This window comes from Agelaius phoeniceus, chromosome 20 (assembly GCF_051311805.1).
Source record: "Agelaius phoeniceus isolate bAgePho1 chromosome 20, bAgePho1.hap1, whole genome shotgun sequence".
In the NCBI taxonomy this organism is placed as follows: Eukaryota; Metazoa; Chordata; class Aves; order Passeriformes; family Icteridae; genus Agelaius; species Agelaius phoeniceus.
Genome location: NC_135284.1, coordinates 3498674 through 3521879, shown reverse-complemented (window position 1 = coordinate 3521879; position 23206 = coordinate 3498674). Strand labels below are relative to the sequence as shown.

The 23206-nt window shown below is 49.4% G+C and overlaps 5 protein-coding genes across 8 annotated transcripts in view; 4 read left to right on the top strand and 1 right to left on the bottom strand.

Moving 5' to 3' along the window:
- Nucleotides 1-6173, top strand: part of PIGL (phosphatidylinositol glycan anchor biosynthesis class L) — a 53228-nt gene extending 47055 nt beyond the window's left edge. For 3 of the 4 annotated variants that reach the window (XM_054646993.2, XM_054646995.2, XM_077188686.1), the window contains 3 exons: nt 91-122; nt 4461-4594; nt 5559-6173. In XM_054646993.2, the coding sequence (XP_054502968.1) occupies nt 91-122; nt 4461-4594; nt 5559-5657 (265 nt within the window). In that variant the 3' untranslated portion in view covers nt 5658-6173. Of the gene's footprint in view, nt 1-90; nt 123-4460; nt 4595-5558 lie in introns of those variants that run through there. The other variant, XR_008535405.2, reaches the window with a different exon arrangement.
- A 279-nt stretch (nt 6174-6452) lies between these two features.
- CENPV (centromere protein V) lies at nt 6453-9769 on the bottom strand. The gene is made up of 5 exons (XM_054646999.2): nt 9389-9769; nt 8345-8443; nt 7533-7602; nt 7051-7165; nt 6453-6719 (listed from the first exon to the last, which is right to left on the bottom strand). The coding sequence occupies exons 1-5, from the start codon at nt 9619-9621 to the stop codon at nt 6595-6597; spliced, it is 642 nt and encodes a 213-aa protein (XP_054502974.1). The 5' UTR covers nt 9622-9769; the 3' UTR covers nt 6453-6594.
- A 7077-nt stretch (nt 9770-16846) lies between these two features.
- Nucleotides 16847-18017, top strand: LOC129129214 (polyubiquitin-B). The gene is given in 3 exon segments (XM_054646991.2): nt 16847-17059; nt 17336-17989; nt 17991-18017. Coding segments are annotated over 3 exon segments (879 nt in total). The 5' UTR covers nt 16847-16861.
- Nucleotides 18018-18025: 8 nt separating this feature from the next.
- Nucleotides 18026-18882, top strand: LOC143695541 (polyubiquitin-B-like). The gene is given in 2 exon segments (XM_077188689.1): nt 18026-18668; nt 18671-18882. Coding segments are annotated over 2 exon segments (729 nt in total). The 3' UTR covers nt 18757-18882.
- Nucleotides 18710-19267, top strand: LOC143691876 (ubiquitin). Its single transcript, XM_077188690.1, has one exon. The coding sequence runs from the start codon at nt 18710-18712 to the stop codon at nt 18941-18943; it is 234 nt and encodes a 77-aa protein (XP_077044805.1). The 3' UTR covers nt 18944-19267.
- Nucleotides 19268-23206: the final 3939 nt, after the last annotated feature.

Here is a 23206-nt window from a genome sequence, read left to right as displayed (position 1 = left end):
CTTGGTTTAATGTGCAGGGTTTTATTCCTGTAAAATCAGGATTTGAGTCATTCCACTGAGTGTTGACCCCTTGTATCTCTTCTTTCACAGGTACCTGCATTCAGAGGGGAAGTTACCTGAAGGTAGGAGCTCCATCCCTCTCCTCCCACCCCACATCCCCACCCTGCAGTCCTTGACATCCCTGCTGTGTCCAGGGTTCAGCTGCCCAACTCATCCCTGCACTGCAGATGAAACCCACAGCTGAACTTTTATCTTCTTGCAATTTTTCTCTACAGTCACTTTTCAGTCCCTTGGGGTTGTCCTGCCTCAGTGGTGTGATGCAGTGTCTGGCCTGTGCCTCTTGGGTGAATTTGAGTGCTCTTTCCAGGTCCCTCAGCTTAGTCACAGTTTTTGGTCACATCCTGCTTACAAGCCTTTTTCCATTTCTGTGACACAAGCCTCAGAAACAATTACCCATTTAGCCAAAAATATTTGCATGTAGCAAGTTAAGCCTCCACTGAACTGTGCTCAGAAAGAAATCTGAAATCTGCAGGCACAACAAACTATAGTGGCTGCTTCCACCTGTGAGCAAGAATCTCTGAGAAATTCTCTGTACAAGTAGGGAAAGGAAAGAAACAGAGTACAGAAGGAGGTTGCTCCTGACCCCTTTTCTAGAGCAGAGCTGCAGCCCTTATCTCTGGCAAACAGTGCCTGCCCAGGGACAAATGTGTGGACCTTTTTTAAGCACAAAGCTGTCACTCAGCTGTTTGGACAGAGCCTAGGAAGGTGGCTCAGCCAGGCCCACCCAGTCAATCTCCTGCTCCTTCAGCAGCCATCCAGGCTGTGCTCCTTTAATGCTAATTCCCAAATCATTGTAGGATTTGAATGAGTCACAGCAAATCAGTTTTAATTCTCTGCTAGCAGGAAGTTGCAGGCCTAATGAGACAGCATGAGCCAAGATGGCAGAATGCCCTTAAGCTGAGCTCTGACTCCAGTCCCTTCATTCCCCAGTTCATGAAAGAGGAGTGTTAGTGCCAGCTTCATTCCTGGGACCTTTCCTTTGTTCAGCCTTGGGCTGCAGCAGAGCTCTGTGTGCAGCACAAAGGACAAGGGGCTGCAGTGGTTGATGTCACTGCTGGCTGTCAGGCCCCATCTACACTGAGCCACTTTCTGCTCATGCAGGTTTCACTCTGGTCCTGAATATGGGCTGTGCCTCAAATCCATTCAGGTTTGAAACAGACCCACATACAGAGAACATTTCCATTTCTCCAGCAGCATCAAGAGGCTGCTGGAGCTCTGTGCAAGCCTTGCTGCTCTGATTACATCACATCTGACATGACCTACAAACACCAAAGGAACGGGGAGCTCCCATGCTGCTGCTTATGCTAAGCCTTTCCAAATATAGTTCCAGTCTCATTGAAATTCCCAGTATTTATAATTTGATCTGGCAGGCGTGCAGGGCTGTGCACCAGAGGGGCTTAATGAAACAAGGGTGATGTGGGATTGAGGCTGTCTGGATGGAGCTGAAAGGCATGTTCAGGCCATGGAAAAGTGCTGTGCTGCTGTTGGGAAGAGGGAGCTGTTTGTGGGTGAGCCTGTGTAAGCCCATGTGATCAGGGAATCCACAGAAAATCTCCCTGCAAATGCAAAAGCCAGCTAAGCCTTGCATTGCCTCAGTGATATGCAAATGAGCACCCTAAATATCCTGCTCTGCTTTCTAATGCCTTTAGCCAGCACAAACACAACAGGCTTTTTATAATCTGTAATCAAGTTCTCCAGCCCAGGCACAAGCAGTTGTTTCAAGAAGCCAAGGCAACTGCTGGATGTGCTCCCACCCTGCCACTGGCCCCTTCCAGCTACACCCAGTGCTCTTCCAGAAGAACCTGAGCCTCCTTCCATCAGGAGCAGTGCAGGCCTGCAGCACACACAGTGCTCGCTCAGGAGCTCATTCTGGGCATCCTTGCTGCCTGAGTGATTTGGAAGTGGAAAGCCAAGCTGAGCAGGCTGCAGGCTTCCCACACTTCTATTCTCAGCCTAATCCATGAGCTATATTGATCCTGCCCTTTCTGCCAACCTGGAGAGGTTGCATTACACTGCTAATCCCATCCTGCCCAGGTCACAGGCACAGCAGGCTCTCAAAAGCTTCACCTGCTGGTGTCACAGGACTCCTCAATGGCAGCACTGCTCTCACTCTGCTTGGCAGGGAGCAGCCTGTTTCTCTGAACCCTTTTCCATCTCTCCCTGGACTGTACATTCCTTCCCTGCTTCATTTCATCTCACATTGCCATGCAGAGCAGGCTTTGCTGTCAGCACATGGAAATCCTGCTTGGATCAGTGTCACAGAGGGCTCTCACAGTGCCCTTCTTTTTGGGAGCTGGATGCCACCACTTCACCTGATCTGACCGAGGAGGGCCCAGCAGGTCAGAGCCATCCACACTGAAATCACTTGCCATGGTTTTGAGTCCTTATTGCTGAGCTTTGGGGAACAAAAGGGTGCAATTGCTGCATGAATTAATATTTCTCAGGGGAAAAAAATTGAGTAAAGGGAGAGCACATTTGGTTAACAGAGCAGCCCAAGCTTCAAAGAGTGGTGCCAGGCCTCTCTTCCCATGACAGTGAGTAGGAATTGGTGTGGCATTGCCAGAGTCCCTTAAAGCCATCCAGGAAAGGAAAGATGTTTGAAAAGCAAACAGGTGCCACTGGGAATGCTGACAGCAGCCCTGTACTAATTCTTCCCCTGAAACTACCCAGCAGCAGCCAGAAGATCTCTGCAGAGCAAGGGGAAGAACGGTTCCCCCACTCACGGCACATCACACGTTTCCTTCCACGTTTGCTATTTGCAAACAAGAAATTCTCCAAGTGGGATTCAAGGAGTGTCAGGGCCCTTCTGTGAGCGACTGCAGCACTTGTGCCTGCAGAGCATCCCCAGGGAGAGCAGCTGGGGCCGATGGCAGCCGGGCAGCTCTGCCTGTGCCGTGTCCCGGCGGGCTGGGAGCGGGACGGGGGCTCAGCTCGGCGCTCAGGAAGTGCCCGGGCCGTGCCGATCCCAAACCCCGCATTCCCGCACGTCCCAGCGCAGCTCCGTGACCCTGCAGGGCACTGGGGACACGGCACTGGGGACAGCAGGGGCTGAGGGCAGCGCTCCGAAGGGATGCGGGTCCCGCTCCCGGGTCCCTCCCGGCCGGCGGACGCCGCCACCTCCCGGCGGCTCCCGAGCAGCGCCCGCCGCTCCCAGCGCGGATCTTGCGCTGCTGCCCCGCTCCACACCGGATTGCCCCTGAGTGCTCGAGCCCTGCTCCTTGCTGCCCACAGCAGAAAATCACTGCTGGGATGCTCCGTGTGACCTGCTGGGAGTCAGCTCCCCCAGTGTCCCCTCGATGGAAGGGGAGCGTGGCCTTGGAGCCCTCTGTGGTGCTGAAATGAACAGTTGGCCAGGTAACTTTGGAGAGTGGGAGAGGGTGCTGAAAAGTTGGAACAACACCCTTGGAGAAAAGAAAATAAAAGAAAAGAAAGAAAGGAATTGAAAGATCCTGGTGATGTGCCAGAGGGAGTCCATGAGAGCTTTGTTCTGTCTCTTCTGTGTCATTTCACTGTTTCAGGGCTCACTGGAGAAAATCTCATTGCAAATCGAATTGCATCTCTGCCCACCTGTGTAAACTGTGACTTTGGCCTCTTCTGTCAAACTTTAATACAATGTGGGAAGTGTGGAACATAATCACAGCAGCTGCCAAGCCAAGGAAATCCCAAAGCAGCTCCCTTGAGAGCTTCAGGCTCTTAACGGGACCATCGGTAGCTCTGAACTCATCAGTGAAGACAATTTAGCCATGGTAAAAAAAAAATTAGCAATTAACTTTTGAGTTCATAGGGATCTTTGAAACAGAAAAAAAACCCTTCAACATCAGCAGAATTTTGAACCATGTTACCTTCATCTGCTTCATCACAAACATCTGAACAATGAATTCAGGAACTCTGTTAAAGTGTTACTGCCTACCTGAGTTAATATTTTATTCCTGAGGCTTGTAAATATTTATTCTGTAGCTAAGAACTGGAGTAGAAAGATGGAATTTCATTTTGGTAGGTGAACCAGAAACTACTGTTTTAAAATTCCATTATATGATACAGTGTCAGCATTCAGAGAATCATCTGCACCTATTTTTTTGAGCCTAATTATGCAGGAAGAATTTAAAAACACCCAGTTTTTGGGATATTCAGAGCTAGCTTTGCTTTCCACAGGCTATTACAGAACAAGAACCAGTACAAAAGGTCACATACAGAATAGCAGACAATACAAATGGTCATAGATGTGCACTGGACACAAAAAAAATCCTGGTGGGAGCATCAGAAGTTGTTCCCCCTTTACACAAAAAGAATCCCAAGGCCAGCAGCACAGGGAAGCTGCAAAGAGCTGCTGAGCCTGGAGAAAAGGGCACCTTACAAGAATTGCTGCTGGTTTGAAATATTTATCCTCTTTCTCTGTGTAGGGTGCTGTGTGCTCGTGCTGGAATCAGTAAATCTCTTCAGGAAATACATTTCCTTCCTGGATGTCCTCATTTCCTGCCTCCTGCCCAGGGATGCACTCTTCATCCTCACAGAGGAGGAGACTGAACAAGCCAAGGTGAGATGAGTGGCACCTGCCTGACCTGTTTGAGTGGCTCATCCTCATTGTGAGCACTTTAGTCACATTCCCAGGGGATGCCAGTCGTGTCATCTACAGGTTAGAAATGTCACTGAGGAATGTCTGCAGTGATTTTAGAAACATGGAAAAGCCAGGTTACCTCATGTCCTGTGTGACAGGACAGGGCTGAGCAGATTTGCAGCTCAGACACTCCCCAGGATGTAGGATGCATTTCAAAGGAAACTGGATCCAACACAGTATTCTGAACATGTGAGTGGCCTGTGAAAGCCTGGCATGACTGCATGCCAGGAACAGCATCCTTGATCACTAAAGATGGAGACAGCCTGTGAACTTGTGGTCCAAAGCTCTTCACAAGTTCCTTTACTGTACATTTTTAAACTATTTTGCTGCATAGGATCTCACACATTTACTCCACAGTTCCCTATATCAGAATCTGATTAGCAGCATGAAAATATTTACCCAGCAAGCAGCGCTGCTAATTCACAAATTACAGACTTTTCCTGCTTCTGAGGTGTTAAAAGATAAGAGTTACTTATGGAAACAGCTTGGATAAAGGTGGTGCTCATTATTCCCATGTATTTTTGTTCCTGAAATCTGACCTTTCTAGGCTGGTGCACTATAAATAGGCTCAGTTGCAGCTGGCAGTGGTCAGAAGGAACAGAGATGTTCCAGACACACTCATCAGGCTCCTGCTTCCCAGCATGTGAGCACTTCCCCAGGCTCACGTGGGGAGGAGGAGTGGAGCAGGACCCTCTGAGCATCAGGCAGCACAACAGCCTCGCAGACAGGCCCAGAGCTGAGGCAGCCTGCCCTGCCTGTCCCTGCTCACTGAAAACAGGCTGTCCCATACACGGGCACTGAGCCCCACAGCAGGGTCAGGAAAGTGCCCCCACAGCAGCTCTGGAAGGTTCTGTCACGCTCTGTGCCCTGTCTCTCCCCTTAGAGAGCCATGCGGTGCCACCGCAGCCAGCTCCTCTGGTTCCGCCAGCTCTACCTGCTCTGCTCCCGCTACCTGGTGCTCAACTCCCTGCGCCTGCTCTGACCCAGCACCACTCCAGCAACAAAGGATGGGCAAAACCACGACTGCCCCAGGCCCAGCACTCAGGAAAGCTCCTGTGTTAGGTGCTCAACAGGATGGGGTGCTCTTTGTGTGGCATTCTCCATGCTACAAAACCCAGGCTGGGTGAACCTCCTTCTGAATCTCTTGTTGCCTGATACACTGAGAACAGGGCTAAAGCCTGAGAACAGGCTATTGCTACTCTATTTTCTCATCATAGAAGCTTAAATAAGATGAGGAATTTGGATTAACTTTAAATGGGAGCCAAGCTCTGGAGGATTCTGCATTGGAGAAGATATGGCACAAACTGTTTCCCCAACTGCAAGGACTGCTTGGCAACTCTCCCTTGGTGCTTTTGTAAGATCCAGCTATCAGGAGTAACTTTTCAATGCTATCTCCACAGATACCACAACCATAACACCTTTGTTATTCAGTCAGAACTTTAAAAAGCCAAAGCCATTGAATAAAACACCAGAAATCATGCATTTTTTTCTAATTGCACTGATGTTTGCTGTTGCTTCTTTTATATACATTGTGTTGCAGGCTCCACCTTCACTTTCACCTCCTGAAATATGAGCTTTTCTTCTTGATTCAGAACAGGGCTCAAGGTCAACTCACAAGAGTCTCAGCAGGACACAGGAATGAGGTGCAAGTGATTCTAATGAAGTCTTTTGTATTGTGATTTAAACTTTAGCACAGCTAAAGGCAAAGTGCCAAACCAGCAACCCTGGAGTGGTTTACAGAGCAGAGGCAGCCTGAAAACTGAATGTCACAAAGGAATGAGACAAAACAGCATAGAAAGATTTATTTAAGAAACAGAGAACAGGTAACAGTAATTAGAGACTGATTTCACCAACCACCACCCAGGAAAGCCCAGACTGCATTTCCTTGGCAGTGCTCCCAAGGCTGCTGGGAGGATGTGTCAGGGTTTTGACATGTCTCTGATGGTCTTATGTTCCCTCACTGCTTTCTCCCACTCCTTGCCATTGATATCCTCTGTGATAATGGTCTGCACAGTGCCATCATCCAGACAGTGGGGAGCGATTCCTGAAGAAAAACAGAGTACACAGAAACCTACTTTTCATAAAATGTGGGAGATGCCTGCTCCACTCCATGGCTGGGGCATCTCAGGGAATTGTAAATGCTCTTGCTGTAAGGCTGAGGAGCCTGGATGAGAATCCTGTCACAGGAAGAAGCCCACACATTATGGGTAAGATTGTTTTTTATGGAGGAGCTGCAGGTTCAGACTTCAGTTCCTTTAGGAACAAACTCTTAGGACACATGCTGCTCACTGCTGTCATGTCAGCATCCAATGGAATCTTTGTCCAAGGTTTACTTGGAGGTTAACTCTGCTTAGCACAGTTTGCTTTGTACCTACCATAACCATCAGGGTTAGAACGAGGAGTATAAAAGCTCTGAACACCACAGGTCTTGCAGAACGTGTGCTGGGCACGGTGTGTGTTGAAGGTATAAGTTGTCAAATTGTCAGCGCCCTAAGGAAAGGAAAAGCACTCTAAGTTTTCCATGGAAATAGATGGATTCATTACTTTGGAAAGATACAATGTAGAAATGTACAACTTCAAATGCCACATTCCTGTCTTTACTTGAGATACAGAGCTGTGCATTCCTGCTGCTTTCCTGAACCCCTGTGCTTTGTATGGACACGTGTCCATAACAGTCAGGCCTGGCAACTGCAAGAGCTCTAAACAAAATGCACCGACACAACCACACCAGACAGCTTAAAATGCAGCCATTTCCTCCAGCCAGCCAAACCTAGGGCAGAAAACTGCCTGTTCTTGGCTCTGTGAGGGTCACACTGCTCATGCTCATGGCCATGCTCTTACTGAGTTCTTACTCTACCTTGAGCAGCTTGAAACGCGACGCTGGCACAATGAAGTGTCGGTTCTGTTTCTTTGTGCAAATGCTGCAACTGTAAAAGAAAAAACAGACCTTTCTAGAAGTGGACAGGTTGTAGAGCAGCAATCTGAGCTCTTGACAACAGAAATCCCACCGACAGCTAGAATGGCTCAGAGGTAAGTGGCAAAAGTGGATTTGTGGTGTCAGTAGTGTTTGTCAAGCACACCCGTGAACAGACTGGCCCTACACAGGTACCCCAATAAGATATCCTCACACACAACTCTTGAGGACAAAGTCTAGCCCTGAGAAATCCACTTAATGGTTCAGAGCACATTTGAGCAATTCTGCCAACATTCATTACCTTGCAAATAAGAAAGTACAGTTCAGAAGTTCACCCATGAGCTGGAAGCAAACGAGCTGCAGGCAAAGAGGGGTCACTACTGAAACCAGAGTGTTTTAGTTTGAGGCACATGTGGTCAGAGCTGTAATGTCACTTGAAAAGAACAAGTTAAAAAAAGACCAATGTGCTTTGAGCCCCCTGCATGAGAGGAAACAGAAAGCAGATGGCTGAGCACCTGGACTCATTAGATCTCTCCTGACACTTTCTGTGTGAGCCTGGCTGAGACATGAAGTCCTGCCCAAAGCAGCACCTGAAATCACCAACAGTGATCTCATAGTGGATCAGGACATAATTACGGGTAAATCCTGTGGAAACAGCTCAGAGGGTGTCCTGCAGCTGTCTCCTCTTTAGCTCTAAGGTTGGAAAAGCAGAGAGCTGACATCCATCTCTGGGAACAGGGAACAAACCAACTCACTTGCAGTTGAACACGTGCAGATCTGCTGAAGCCCAGACCTCGAAGCGGACGGCTCCACAGTGACAGCCTCCTGTGTGCTTCACCAAACCCCTGTATTCACTGCAGAGAGACACAGCTGAGCTTTTGGCATCCTCCTCTCTTGGGTTTTGCCCAAGAGAACACTAGGGCTATACATGACATTCATGTATTCATTAGTCAGTTCTGTCTTGAGCTGTTGCAGAACACCAAGAAATATATCCACTCAAATGTATTTAATAACATGTGTCAGAATGAGGTGGAGGATGGCTTTTGTCCTCTGCAGCAATTGCTTTTGTGATTTAATTAAAATGGTGACAAGGAAAGAAGAGCACCACTTTGAGGACTCTGTACAACACAGCTCCCCACCACACTCCAGGTCACAGTGCTGACCCTGCAGCTGTGTCCATACACAACCCTACACAGAAACCAGGGCTATCACCTCAAAACAAACTGCTTGGAACTGAGAACTGAATTTCCCCACAATTTTCCCCACAGTTCCTCCAACACCATTAATATTCCTCCATTTAAGAGCTGGGGAAAGCAGAGATTTGTGGATTCTACAACATATTTGAAATGTCTTTTATTTTGGGTTGTAATTGCAAAGGAACTTATGACCAAGGAATTTCTGAGCCTGTGCTTCTCCCCCTCCCCGAGCCGCCTCCACAGCAGCTGGGCAGTCACCGTGCGGGTCAATCGCTAAATGCAAAGGAAAAAACATTTTCCTTCCAGATTTTGCCTCCCACGGACAGCTTCTGATGTGCCCGCGCTCTGCACGGAGCGAGCACAGGAAATGGGTGGAGATTTAGCAGCTGAGCCTGGCGGAGCCCCCAAGGGCATTTTCGATGGGAGAGCCGTAGAACACGGGCAGCTTTAGCACAGAAACCACTTTTATTCCGTGGTGCGTGCGTCCCTTCCCCATCCCACCCCCGGCGCCCCTTCCGGGCAGCTCTCGGGACCCGCGGTGCAGAGAACGCTGCGGGGAGCGGGACTCGTGCGGGAGCGCCGAGCCCCGGCCCCGTTACTCACTACGCGTCCAGCAGCAGCCGCGCCGCCTCCTCGCAGCTCAGCCGGTGCCGCTCCTGGAAGGCGGCCCAGCGCCCGCTCTGCGCCCCCAGATCGATGACGCCGGGCCCGGGGGGCTCCGCCTTGGCCCCGGCCGGGCTTCCCCCCGCATTCCTGTTCCGGGCCCGGCGCGTCCCGCCCGCGGCCGCGCTGCCCCGCCGGGAGCGCCGCGCGCCGCCCGCCGCGCCGCGCCCCATGCGCTGCCTCCGCCTGCGCCACCGGGGGGCGCCCCCGCGACGTGCACGGCCCGGGGGGCGGAACGGTGGCACCGGCGGGGACGGGGCGGCTGAGGGGACACGGGAGGGGTACGAGGGGGGAAACAGGAGGGGAAACAGAGGAGATGAGGAGACACGGGAGGGGCTGAGGGGATACGGGAGGGGACCGGAAGGGGACACCAGAGGGCCTGAGGGGATACGGGCGGGGGGAGAACGGGAGGGGCTGAGGGGACACAGGAGGGGAAACAGGAGGGGCTGAGGGGACACGGGGGGACCGGGAGGGGACACGGGAGGGGCTGAGGAGACACGGGGGTGCTGAGGGGTTACGGGAGGGGCTGAGGGAACATGGCGGAAACGGGAGGAGCCGGGACATAGCGGGACGGGGGGACACCGGGCGGGACTGGGACACAGCGGCACCGGGAGGGGCTGGGGTACAACGAGGGGAACGCACAGTGAAGAAATCTTTTCCTCATATCCACCCTAAAGCTCCCCTGGCACTCATGTCCTCTCGTGTTACCTGGGGAAGAGAGCGATGCCAGCCCGCCACAGCCTCCTGTCAGGGGGCTGTAGAGAGGGACGAGGTCCCCCCTGAGCTCCCTTTGCTCCAAGCTGAGCCCCTTTCCCAGCCCCCTCAGCCCCTCCTGCGGCTCCAGCCCCTGCCCAGCTCCGTTCCCTTCTCTGGACACGCTCCAGCCCCTCAATGTCCCTCGAGCTGGACCCAAAACTGGCCCCAGGATCTGAGGTGTGGCCTCAGCAGTGCCCAGCACAGGGACAGTGGCTGCCCTGGCCCTGCTGCCATTGGAACAGGCTGCCCAGGGAAGTGCTCGAGCCCCTAGCCCTGGGAGTGTTCCAGAAACTGCTGGATGCAGCACCTGGGAACAGTGGTGGCCTTGGGGACACGGTTCAGTGGTGGCCTTGGCAGTGCTGGTTAACAGTTGCGCTTGATGATCTTCAAAGTTTTTCCCAGCCTGAAGGATTCTATGATTTTTGATTCTAGTGCTGAGGCAAGGGATGCCAGTTATCCACAGGCATGAGCCCGAGGTTTTCTCTCTCATTCTGAGCACGATGCCTCACATGTTCACGGATGGAAGGTGCTCAGCAGACCCAAGGTGCTGCTGGAATTGTGGTGTTTCACTTCTCTGCTATGAACAGCCCTCATTTAGACACAGCATTGCTGTGACAGCACAGGATGTGTTTAGGCCTTCCTCAGGTTTGAAGTCATTGTGGCAGCTTTGCAGAGAAATGGCTTCTAACAGGATTCCCACTTAGCTTTTCACTAATTCTGTTACCAAAGTCTTGAAAATAAGAGAGTACGTACCTTAAAAAGCAAAAAAACCCAACCCAACCAAACAAAAAAAAAAAACCCAAACCCAAAACCAAAACAATCAAGCAAATAATAACAACAGCAACAAAATAGGAAAATGTGAAATCACCCCTTTAGTGGTAACTGTCTTGCAAAAGGTTATTCTTGAACACTGAAATCCAGTGCTGTTTCTCAAGTAAAACTCTCAATGCTGGGAAAAGTACAAAACTTGGAGATGTCCAAGTCACACTCAGGTGGGGAAAATAATAATCACTCCAAAGACAAACCTTTGTGTTCAGTGTTGCAAGACTGGAAACTTCTTTTGTTTGACATATAATCATGAATTTGTAGTCAACAGAACTTAATGTCTTGTTCTTTCCAAGAAGGGGAAAGATGTAAACAAGTGAGCTGAGAGGCAAAGAGGCACCAAAGGGTCCTGTGGCAGCCAGGACCATGGCAAAGCAGGAGGACAGTAATGAATAAACAGCCATCAGCACTCAGGTCTGGAAAAGAGCTTTAAAAACATGTGATCTGGTGTTCAGGCTGCCTCCTGAGATGGCGCATGCCAGGATTTGCTTAAGAATCCAGTGGCTCAGCAGCTCTCTGATGATAGGAAAGGGCACGGAGTTACAGTTTCCTGTTATCCCTTATGTGAGCCTCTGCTCTGGTTACTCACTAGATACACCCTGTGTGACAAATTCACATGGAGCTCCTGATCTGAGCCCCTCCCAGACCTTTGCTCAAACCAGATTACATATCAGTCACCTCGTATTTTGGGAGGAAAAAGTCACTGGGGTGAAACTGGGAAGGCACCGAAACAGAGCCCGTGCTGGCTGCAGCAGGGATTCATCTCCCCTCGGGCATGGCCAGCACCACTCACGCTCTGTGCTGTCCCAAAAACATTGAGCTCAGCACACTGAGAGCCAGAGGGTAATTTTGGGAGCTCATTTGAGGGGCTCCTTATGTCGATTCACACAAATGACCCTCTGTAAGACAGGAGCCACCAGCATTCAAAAAAGCAGCTCCAGGAGAAAACTGGAGTGAGTTTGTCGAAATAATATCTGCAAATCTGTCACTCTCCGTGCCTCTCCACAATTAGCTCACTTTATTTTAAATGCAGAAGCTGTTTTGAGAAGCTAAATTCTGTTCCCCTGTGATATCTCAGAATAAAGAACTGGAGGACAAAAATGGAAGTGCAAAATGCCATAGTGAATAAATTGTTTCTCTTTTTTTATTTGCTTCATATTTCATCATGAAAGACTCAGAACACAAAACTGAGTCTCACATAAATAATCAATTCCAGAGCTTTACAGTGGAGCTCTGGATAATGACAAATGTCATAGATATTCTGAGCTAAAGCCCTAAATTTTAATCAATTTCAGCCAAATTTCAGTCAAATGTTGTATTGCCAGTGTACCTAGGCAGCACTTTCCCAGTGCCCAGGGTTACCGGCTCTCATTTCACTGCTTCCAGAGCTGATGCAATGTTTGCCAGGCTTCAGGAGAGACCAACAGCTTGATGAAAAATGCATTTGCTGTTAAGCTTGAGAGGCAAAATGGAAAAGGAAGAAATATCCAGAGAGATGACGGGGTGGACGAGAGGAAAAGTCCAGTAAATTACAGTTGGTTCTGTGTAGGTGTCTTGTGATGCTGAAAGGGCAGCAGGGGCTGACGTGTTCAGTGCTAAAGTACAAAGGGGCTTTTCTGTGCCATCTCAGCTCTGCTTGTATAACAATGACTCAGCTCTGCAGCCCTGGCTCGCAGCCAGCATTGAAATTCTGCCTGCCAGAGCATTTTTATCCCCAAAGCAGCACCGAGAGCAGCTACATGTTTGTGGGTGAAAGAGAATTAGGAACTGTGGATGTTTTTTATATCTCATAAGCAGGGAACTAGGAGTTCTGTACAGCTGACAGCACACTTTAAAAAACGGAGGTGTTTCAAAGTACGTGGTTTGTTCAGGGGGGAAAATGGCTGTGCTTGGGTTTTAGTCTCCCTGTGGTGGAGGGGGAAACATTCCAGACGTTTTCCTCACCATCAAAGGACCTGAGCTGGATCTGAAAACAAAATGCAGGAAGTGACACCCCCGGGCTGCTCAGAACGGCCTTGGCGGTGTTTGTTTTTGTTCACTGTTACCGAGCTTCTGTTGAACATACTAACAATGATTAACAGTGGTTTAGGACTCGTTTCTTCTGCCTGTTTCTTTGGCCATTTCTTCTCCTGTCTGCCTGTTTCCCAAGGAACCTCTCTGCTGTTTTGCTGGAAATCCTCCCCCCAGAAAGCTGAAGGTGCTCAGCGGCAGCAGAGAGGAGGTGAACAAAGCAGCTCCCTCCCTGCACTGCAGCTTGGATGGGATCCAAACCGTGCCCGGGCAGGAGGCAGAGATGCAGACAAGGAGCTGCAGAACAGACCTAGTTATTAGTTAAAGCTGTTGCTTTCACTGGCACACCACGCAGGCACAAACCTGTGATTTCAGCCCTTTACAAAATCCCCTTTGGATGTCTCCTGCCAGCAGAGCTGTCACATGTCCCTCTGGGTCACCCAGAGCTGCCCAAGCCTGTTTATTGTGGCAGCACAGATCTGAAAGCTGAGTCCCATGTGTCCTACAAAGCTAAAATACACTTTAGACAGACAGGGAGACAGAGGAGTATCACTAATTTTCATCCTTTTACTACCAATCTATTTGTTTTTCTTAAAACTTGCTTTTCTTCTTTCAGCTCCTGAAGTCGGTGGCTTCTTAAAAACTTTGTTTGGTGAATTTATTTTTAGCATAGAGCTATAAAAACAAAACCGAGGGAGTTGTCTTTTTTTGGTAATCTCAGAATATCACAGTCAATCTCACGCACAGTACTTTGAATTCTGACTCACTGTTTGTGTAACCCTCCAGGCTGGCAGCTTGGGGACAAGCAGTGACATGCCACGGGTCTGTTTGTCTCGTGGCTGGAACCTGAGCCAAGCCTGGACCTTCCTGCACTGCTGCAGGGAGACAATATTTATCTCCACAACTGTAAATATAATTAAACTGCATCATACACCGTGAGAGGCAGGTGTGAGTAATGTTATGAGATAGGAATATGTATATGTATATAAATTTTTTTTTCCCCTGTGGCAAGCAGTCCTATTTTTGTCTGAACAAAGAACAGTAACTGGACTTGCCACACACCCTGTGATGGCCTGGGTGGCTGTCCCAAGCTAAACCTGGTAGCTAAAGATAAACAGATTGCCTCATGTAAAAGTGATACCTCGTTGCTAGGACATTAGCCTACATAAAAAACCAGACCCAGCTTGTGTTCCAGAATGTACAGATTCCTTGGAAACATTTCCCTGACCTCAGATTCTTCTCTCCTGAAAGTAGGCTACTCTGTACCACTGCCCAGTGACCCACTTCTGAAAAGAAATGTCTGTTCCCAACTGCAGGCCCCGTGCCCTGGCAAAGGCTGTAGCCACCTGTGGTCAGAGCAGTCACAAGATAGAGATTTCTGGGGTTTTCAGCTTTGCATTTATTTATATACAGTTCAGAGTCAGCTGCTCAATGGTTTTTATGCACCAAGAGCTACCAGAGGCAGAGTGGAATGTTTGTTAAATGCACGTGCTTTGTACAGCCACACCATAGATACAGCCATATTTAGGAAAAAAAACAAGGGAGGCTCCTGTGCTTTCTGGTTTACACAGAAAGGAAAAAAAAATTACAGAAATTTCTCCTTCTCCATCTAGAGGAACATTAAAAAGAGAAATATGCACCCTAAAATCCTTAATAAATATGTGATGTGCTTTAATACTGCCCAGGCTTTACATTAATCTCCAGCTTTACAGACGTGGCCTTTCATATTTGTAAATATGAGTCATTTGTGGCCTTTCCTCTGGGAAGAGTGCCTGGGATGTACAGCAAGTCCAGGCCAGCCTTGGAGCAAACCTTCAGCCACCTTGGCACCACCAAACAAAACCCATGCTGGAAACGCTGAGCAGAGCTGGCAGCACAGAACAAACCACAGGACATTGCCCAACTCTGCCTTTTGTCCTAAATTTATGTAGCCAAAATAATATTTCCAAGGTTGGTTATTGTTATGGAGCTGTCTGAACTTTCCAGTTATCATTTTTCCCTCTTCCTGTTCCTGCATTTTGAGTAATTACTGGTAGGATGATTTATTTCCTTTTTACTGTAAATCAGGAGGTGCAAGAAACGCTGTTAGGAGAAAGGAAAGCAAAAGGATTTTGTCGTTGGGGTTTGCTTTTTGGGGTTTGGTTTTTTTTTTTTTTTTTTTTTTTTGGTGGTTTTGTTATTTTTGTCTGGGTTTGAGGTGTTTCTAGGGGGAAATAGAGCAGCTCTGCAGTGAATCTTGCCAGTCAGACACGTGCTGATGCTTTGTGAGTGGAGGATTTAACAAGGTCATTGGCCTCACTGAAGGAGCAGCAGATAAAGCTGCTAAAAAACCACAAAACCCATCTTGGATTTCGTGCACTCCATCTTTAATACGGTACAAAATTAGTTCAGAGCCTGTCTGAAAGGTATAATGAAGTTTAATTAACCCGAGGCACGTTTCCACATCACTTCACAGACGGTGGCTACTTCATAACCGATCAAAGCTTCCTGTTCTGGAGGTGAGTAAACAACTGTTTGAATTTCAAATGTCAGCATTTCACCCCACGGCTTGTTTGGCAGGCTGACATTGAGAGCATTACCTGCTCAGCCAGCTCCAACCCGTTCCAGGGCAGCCCTGGAGCTGGGCCGCGTGAGGGGACAGCTCGTGTCACACCCAGGAGCCACCAACCCTCCTGTTTGTCATAATCCTCCTGGATTTTCCAACCCAGCTAACTCAGTTCTGCTTTTCCTCACAGCTTTATAGGCCAGCACCAGCCGTACAACCCATCCTGGGCTTTGCCATGGAGAAAAAGCCATTTTTTCCTCCATCCTTGGCAAAAGGCTGGCCAGAGGCTGCAGTGGGTCACAAAACGCTGGCGCCAAGGGTCACCCCCGTTTTTTAGGGCACCTTTCCCCCAAGTCTGTGCCAGGTTGTTCCCTGAGCACTGCAGGAGCTAAAGAAGCCCCAGTATTGTTTCTATCACCATCATTAATCCCAATCCCCATCCTAATCCCCCTCACTGTCCCCTTGCGGCGTCAGCTTCCCCCCCCCCCCCCCCCCCGGCCGAAATCTGCCCCGCTAGGCGGCTCCCCCTCAGCAACAGCGTGACCTCACCGCGGGCCAATCAGCGCCGAGCAGCGCCGAACCTTCCAGAGCTTTCCCTGCCCCCGCCACCCCCGCCCCTCGTCAACTGTCCCATCCCGAGCAGCCAATCGGCGCCGGCCCTGCGGTCCACCCCACCAATCACCGCCAGACTTCCCGGTCTTCCCACCAACGCCTGGTCGCAGCGCCGGGGCGAAAAACGGTCCCAGATCCATCCGCGCCCTCAGAAATTTGCCGATTTTTTAGGGTCTGATTCCCCCTCGCTGAAACTCTGGGACCCCTTTGCCTGCGGAAGAGGGATTAGAGTGGGGAAAAGGCGAGTGCGCTCCACAACAGGGACCTTTTCCTGGGGACTACTTTGGGAGGCGGAGGGACACATTAGTTTTTGTGGGCGGGGCCTGCGTATCCAGCAGCCCTATAAATAAGGGCGGGTGTGCGTCACTTGGCAGATTCCAGGTTTCGCACCGCTGGAAATATCATATCGGGTTATCGCTCAGGGCCGCAGACGTGAGTGCGCTGAGGGGAACTGGGGGTGCGGGGAGGGGAAGGTGGGCCCGGTGCTCTGGGCAGGACCGTGCCGGGCGCTGCCGGGCGGTTTGCAGCAGGGTAACGGAGGGAGCCGCTGGCGGAGTTGCGCAGCGTTGTGTAGCGCTCTGAGCCGCGCCGGTGAGAGCTGGGCCGGGGGTGAGGGGGGATCAGGCTGAGGCTTGTCTGGGGGAGGAGGCCGCGCTGCGGGGAAGATGGCGCGGGCCGGGCCGTCCGTGCCGGAAGGCGGCTGTGAGTCACTACCGGGGCGGGGGAGCGGCGGCGCTGCCGCAGGGCGGGTCCGCGGGGCGGGCCCGGCCCTCCCTCGGTGCCGCAGTGCGGGCGGTCGCGGCTCCGCTGCCGCAGCGCTGCCCTCGGGCGGGCCCTGGGGGTGCGGTGCTGCCCTGCCGGGGGTAAGGGGGGCCTGGGGGCTCCGGTGCCGCCTTGTTGTACTGCGGGCATAAAGGAGAGGCGGTCTGGGGATCCTGTGATGAGAGTAATCTGTTTAAAGAGCTCAGGGGACTTCGTCTCAAACCAGGTTTAGGTAGTCAAACTGGAAAACGTTTCCTACAACTAAAGTAAGAAATTTTAACTGATGGGAAATAGCAACGTTAATACCTTTTTTTAGGATTTACTGAAGGCCTTATTTTATTAAGTGGCTGTAGCTGAAGCATCTGTATGTCTTGCAGGTCAACATGCAGATCTTTGTGAAGACCCTGACTGGCAAGACCATCACCCTTGAGGTGGAGCCCAGTGACACCATCGAGAACGTGAAGGCCAAGATCCAGGATAAGGAAGGGATCCCCCCAGACCAGCAGAGGCTGATCTTTGCAGGGAAGCAGCTGGAAGACGGGCGCACCCTGTCTGACTACAACATCCAGAAAGAGTCAACTCTGCACCTGGTGCTGCGCCTCAGAGGTGGGATGCAGATCTTTGTGAAGACCCTGACTGGCAAGACCATCACTCTCGAGGTGGAACCCAGTGACACCATTGAGAACGTGAAGGCCAAGATCCAGGACAAGGAGGGCATTCCCCCTGACCAGCAGAGGCTGATCTTCGCTGGCAAGCAGCTGGAAGACGGGCGCACCCTGTCCGACTACAACATCCAGAAGGAATCCACCCTGCACCTGGTGCTGCGCCTCAGGGGTGGCATGCAGATCTTCGTGAAGACCCTGACTGGCAAGACCATCACCCTGGAAGTTGAGCCCAGTGACACCATTGAGAATGTCAAAGCCAAGATCCAGGACAAGGAAGGGATCCCTCCTGACCAGCAGAGGCTGATCTTCGCTGGCAAGCAGCTGGAGGATGGGCGCACCCTGTCCGACTACAACATCCAGAAGGAATCCACCCTGCACCTGGTGCTGCGCCTGAGAGGTGGGATGCAGATCTTTGTGAAGACCCTGACTGGCAAGACCATCACTCTCGAGGTTGAGCCCAGTGACACCATCGAGAACGTGAAGGCCAAGATCCAGGATAAGGAAGGGATCCCCCCAGACCAGCAGAGGCTGATCTTTGCAGGGAAGCAGCTGGAAGACGGGCGCACCCTGTCTGACTACAACATCCAGAAAGAGTCAACTCTGCACCTGGTGCTGCGCCTCAGGGGTGGGATGCAGATCTTTGTGAAGACCCTGACTGGCAAGACCATCACCCTGGAAGTTGAGCCCAGTGACACCATTGAAAATGTGAAGGCCAAGATCCAGGACAAGGAGGGTATTCCCCCTGACCAGCAGAGGCTGATCTTTGCAGGGAAGCAGCTGGAGGATGGCCGCACCCTGTCTGACTACAACATCCAGAAAGAGTCAACTCTGCACCTGGTGCTGCGCCTCAGGGGTGGCATGCAGATCTTTGTGAAGACCCTGACTGGCAAGACCATCACCCTGGAAGTTGAGCCCAGTGACACCATTGAGAACGTGAAGGCCAAGATCCAGGACAAGGAGGGCATTCCCCCTGACCAGCAGAGGCTGATCTTTGCAGGGAAGCAGCTGGAGGACGGGCGCACCCTGTCCGACTACAACATCCAGAAGGAATCCACCCTGCACCTGGTGCTGCGCCTCAGAGGTGGGATGCAGATCTTCGTGAAGACCCTGACTGGCAAGACCATCACCCTTGAGGTGGAGCCCAGTGACACCATCGAGAATGTGAAGGCCAAGATCCAGGACAAGGAGGGCATTCCCCCTGACCAGCAGAGGCTGATCTTCGCTGGCAAGCAGCTGGAGGATGGGCGCACCCTGTCCGACTACAACATCCAGAAGGAATCCACCCTGCACCTGGTGCTGCGCCTCAGGGGGGGCTATTAAGTTCTTGTGCTTCTTGCTTGACACCAGGGTTGCCAGTGGCACTTGTGTTTGCACTGTAGTTCTTCAATGTCTTAATATTAAGTTAATGCAAGGTTAATGCAAGCTTGAGTAACTGCTGAACAGCTGTCTGTTGAAATGCTAATAAAGTTTTCTGTTGCACATTACACTCTGTAGTCTGTCTCAGTTCAAGCAGGTGAAACGTGTATTCAGTGAAATGCTTTGGCTTCTTACCATGGCAGTTTAAGCCTCTGTGCATGTATGATGAGGACCAATCTTGTGGTTAAAATGGATCTGGATTAAAATCTTAATGAAGTGCTAATAATACCATGTTGTTTTTTCTTCCTAGAGTTTAGCAGCACTCTGCTCCCAGGTGGGATATAAGGACCCAACAGAATGGTGTGGTGGCCCCTGCATGGGGTGGGTTTTGCTGCAGGTCCTGGGCTTGTGGTTTGAGTTGTTTGCTGGCCCTGGGTGGGGTGTGGGGGTTGCCAGTGCCTGGCACTGCCCTGAAGGGGCTCTGGGGATGGGAGTGTTGGTCTGGGGAGGACTGGCCACAGTGGGAGTTGTGTGCTGGGTGGGCAGGTGAAGCCTGAAAGGGCAGTGGGTGACTGAGCAGGGTAAGAACTGACTGGTTTGGTGGGCTCTGCACAAAGGAGGGGGCTCTCACTAAAGTCTGGGTGAGCTGGGTTTGGGTTTGTTTTTTATGAGGTGGGTTAAGGGAGCTCAGACAGGTGGGGTTGGGCTGGGTTCGGCTGCGGTGGAGGGTGTTCAGAAGGGGATGGAATCTCCATCTGCCCTTCCCCAAAAACACCCAGGCTGTGGTGGGGCTGTCTCTGTCCTCACCTGCTGAGCTCTGGCAGCTGCTCACCCTGAGATGGGGCACAGCCTGCCCTGCACAGCCTGCCCTGCCCCCAAACCGGTGCCAGGCACCGCTCCCGTCCCTGGAGATAAAATCCCTGCTGTGGAAGTTGGTTTGCTCCCCCTGGATTTCATCACTGAGCATCTGTGGTAAGTAAGGGAAATTAAACCATAAAGTTGCTGTTCTCATAGAAAACTGCACACTGCAGGTTCAGTGTGGTTTGAGGGTTACATCCGTGATTGGGTTTTGTTTTTTAGGGTCAGGGCTTGCTTTCCTGCCTGCTGAGCTAGCAGAAATACAAAGTTAAATAAACATTTACTGTCTCTGCCACAAGAGACTTCCCTTAGTTTGAGTTTTCCTGCAATTGCTTTCGTGCTTTTTGCAGTTTAACCAGAGAGGCTGTGCAGGCATTTCCTGTGAGGGACTGAAAGGCCATAAGGGAAAGAATTTGGGGCAACCACCTTGGGGTGGCCCTGGTTGGGCAGGGTGACCTCCAAATGTCCCTTCCAGCCCCAGCCATCCCTGGGCTGGGTGTTTGCAGCCCTGCCTGAAGTCCCTGAGCAGTTTACAGCCCCACAGGAATAAAGCACTGAATAAACATGAATAAAGTGATTTTCCTGCTGGGGTTTGGGGTGGGCACTGGATAAACTGACATTCTGTGGGAAATAGATTTGTAGAAAATTGTTTAAATTTGATAGAAGGTTTGTGTAGCATGTAACATCATGTTGTCTCACCCTTCAAATGAGGCTAAAAACAGAATAAGAGTTTTTAAAATGCCTCTTGGTTGTCCCATTTCTAAGTTAAAAAGGGGCTTAGTCCCACAACATTCCTGACGTTTCTGCTGGGGTTTGGGGTGCCCTGCAGGGCCAGGGACCCTGGGGAGGTGACAGGAGGGGTCTGCAGGTCCCTCTGCTCTGGGTTTTGGCCTGAGCCAAGCTGGTTTGGAACTGTGCCCTCCACTGGTACCTGGGGTGCTCCAGGAAATGACTGCAAGGATTTCTTCATTAATGAGAAAAAAATCCTTGTAATTTAAGTAAATTAAGGAAATGGGTATGAATCACAAGGAAATGTGAATATGAATTTGTATAATATGCAGTGTTTACACCAAAGTTATTAACATAAAGTAAGGTGTCAGGCAATACAAATGATTGATATTATTAAAATACTCTTTTTTTACTCCTACAATATGGTGGTACCTCGAAAGTCTGCTTAGAGACAACTATTCATAACTAAAATAATAATTAAATATGTTTTAGCGAGAATCTCTATGCTATTAGAATAATCTTAATGCTCCCATATTTACAACAAATTCTGGTAACTTCTTTTAATCCTGCTGTAATCTAAGTTTTGTGACTGGCCTTTGAGTTTTTTCTTTTTGCTTCAGTTAATTTCTAGTCTGTTCTCTCTTTAAAAAAAAAAAAAAAGAAATCAAACAAAACTCCAAAAAGAAAAACCAGCCAAGATTTTGGGGTTTTGTCTTATGTGCTTTAAAAAGTTATTTATACCTATAGAAAGATAAATGAAAGACCCCATTATGCTGGGTTTGGATACATCTGGGGTTTTCTCCTTTCTCAGCTGCCCCACAACATAATCCTATAGGATTGAGAATATTTGGAATAAATCCCTCAGTATTTCTGCAGCCTCACCCACAGCAACCAGGAGTGTTTAATTTTAAAGATTTTTGCCCAATTTGGCATTTGAAAAGCAGCAGGAGTTCGGCTGCCTCGGTGGCCACAGGATGTCACTGTTCCTCCACAACCCGGTTCTTTTCCATCCGGAGTTTCCTCTGCTGCTCCCTGATTGTCAGCAGAGCATTCCTGCAGGCTCTGATCCTACAGAAAGGGATGCACCAAGTAGAAAGAAATTTCCATTTTAGGGAGGAGAGAGCTGGATGGGTCCCTCCAGGAATATAGATTGGAGCCATAAATGTTTTGATGTGGAGCTTCTGGAGCTCCAGAAATGCTCTTGTGTAGATTAATTGGGTTCCCTGGGCTATCAGACATCTTCTGACAAGGGATTACATTTAGGAATATTTATGTTTCAGATTGGGCACTGGCTGAGGTACTGATTTCCATCTGTAACTAAGAAATGAAGCTGCTCAAATTCATCATTTCAGTGTGGCTTTTATGTAACAGTTACATGGAAAAAATAAAAAAAGAAAGGGCCTTGCAAAAACACTTGATGCTTTCCCAAGTGTGAAAATACACCTTTAAAAGAAATTCTGTTTTATTTTGCTGGCCTACCTGTTGTATTTTAATTCTCCACCCTTGCATGTTGTGATTACAGGTTTTCCTCCTCCTGTGAAGATGATTTTGAGCTGCTACACCTGAGTGGCCACAAATCAATCCTGTAACTAAATTACAAGTGACTTTGAACTTCTATTTATGGCCTACTGAAAACATGGTATCAATCACAGGACTGTTATGTTTTTCAGTATTTGGTAAAAATGGGAACTTAGGTGAACGCAGAATATATAGTTCAGTAAATGTTCTTGTTTGCATCTTTTCCAAACGCCATCATCATCCTTTGCTTCCTTTTGCTTAAGCAGGTTCCAGACATTGCTTTTCCTGCTGTGAATTACTCATTTATAGTTATAATATAGATAGATAATATATCTTTATATATTATATATTTATATATATTAATATGTATTGTGTATTATATATACTATACTGTATATTATATTATAGATATAAGCGTATGAGATACATTATCATATATAATATTTATATATTATATATAATATTTGCACACACTATATAATATATATTACGTATACTATATGATATATACTATTTATAATATATAATATAGTATAGAGTGTATATTTTATATTATAATATATAACATATTATATAATTTATAATATATATTATATAAAAATAAAGTAAATAAAGTGTAACACAGCTACAGCAAACTGGGCTAGATCAGTGCAAGGCTGCAATGAGGGAGGGGTTGGAGAGATCAGACCTGATCTTGCATTTATCTCTTCTTTATAGGCTGTTCTGTGGGTCTGAATTAATAATTAAGAATCCATCATGGATAAAAAAGCAGCTTTGTGTGGTCGCTGGACCTGCTTCATTTTAAAACACAGCAATCTTCAGATATAAGCTTGAAATATTCTGCCAAACCACGAGGAGGGAAGGGCCCTGTGCCATTTCTTGGTGCGTTTCTAGGGAGGGGCCTCCCAGCTGCTCAAAGCTGGGACAGTTCCTGTTCCAAGGGGCTGCCACAGCCTCCTGCAGGCCCGGGGGCTGCTCCAGGCTCTGCTGTGCCTCAGGGCAGCTTTGGGAGGAGGGAGGCACAGCCAGGGCTCCGTGTGTCCTGCTGGGACAGCTCTGTCCTTTTGGGCCACCTCCCTCCTGGGAATCCTCCTGGGAATCCCAGAAACACCAGCCCCAGCT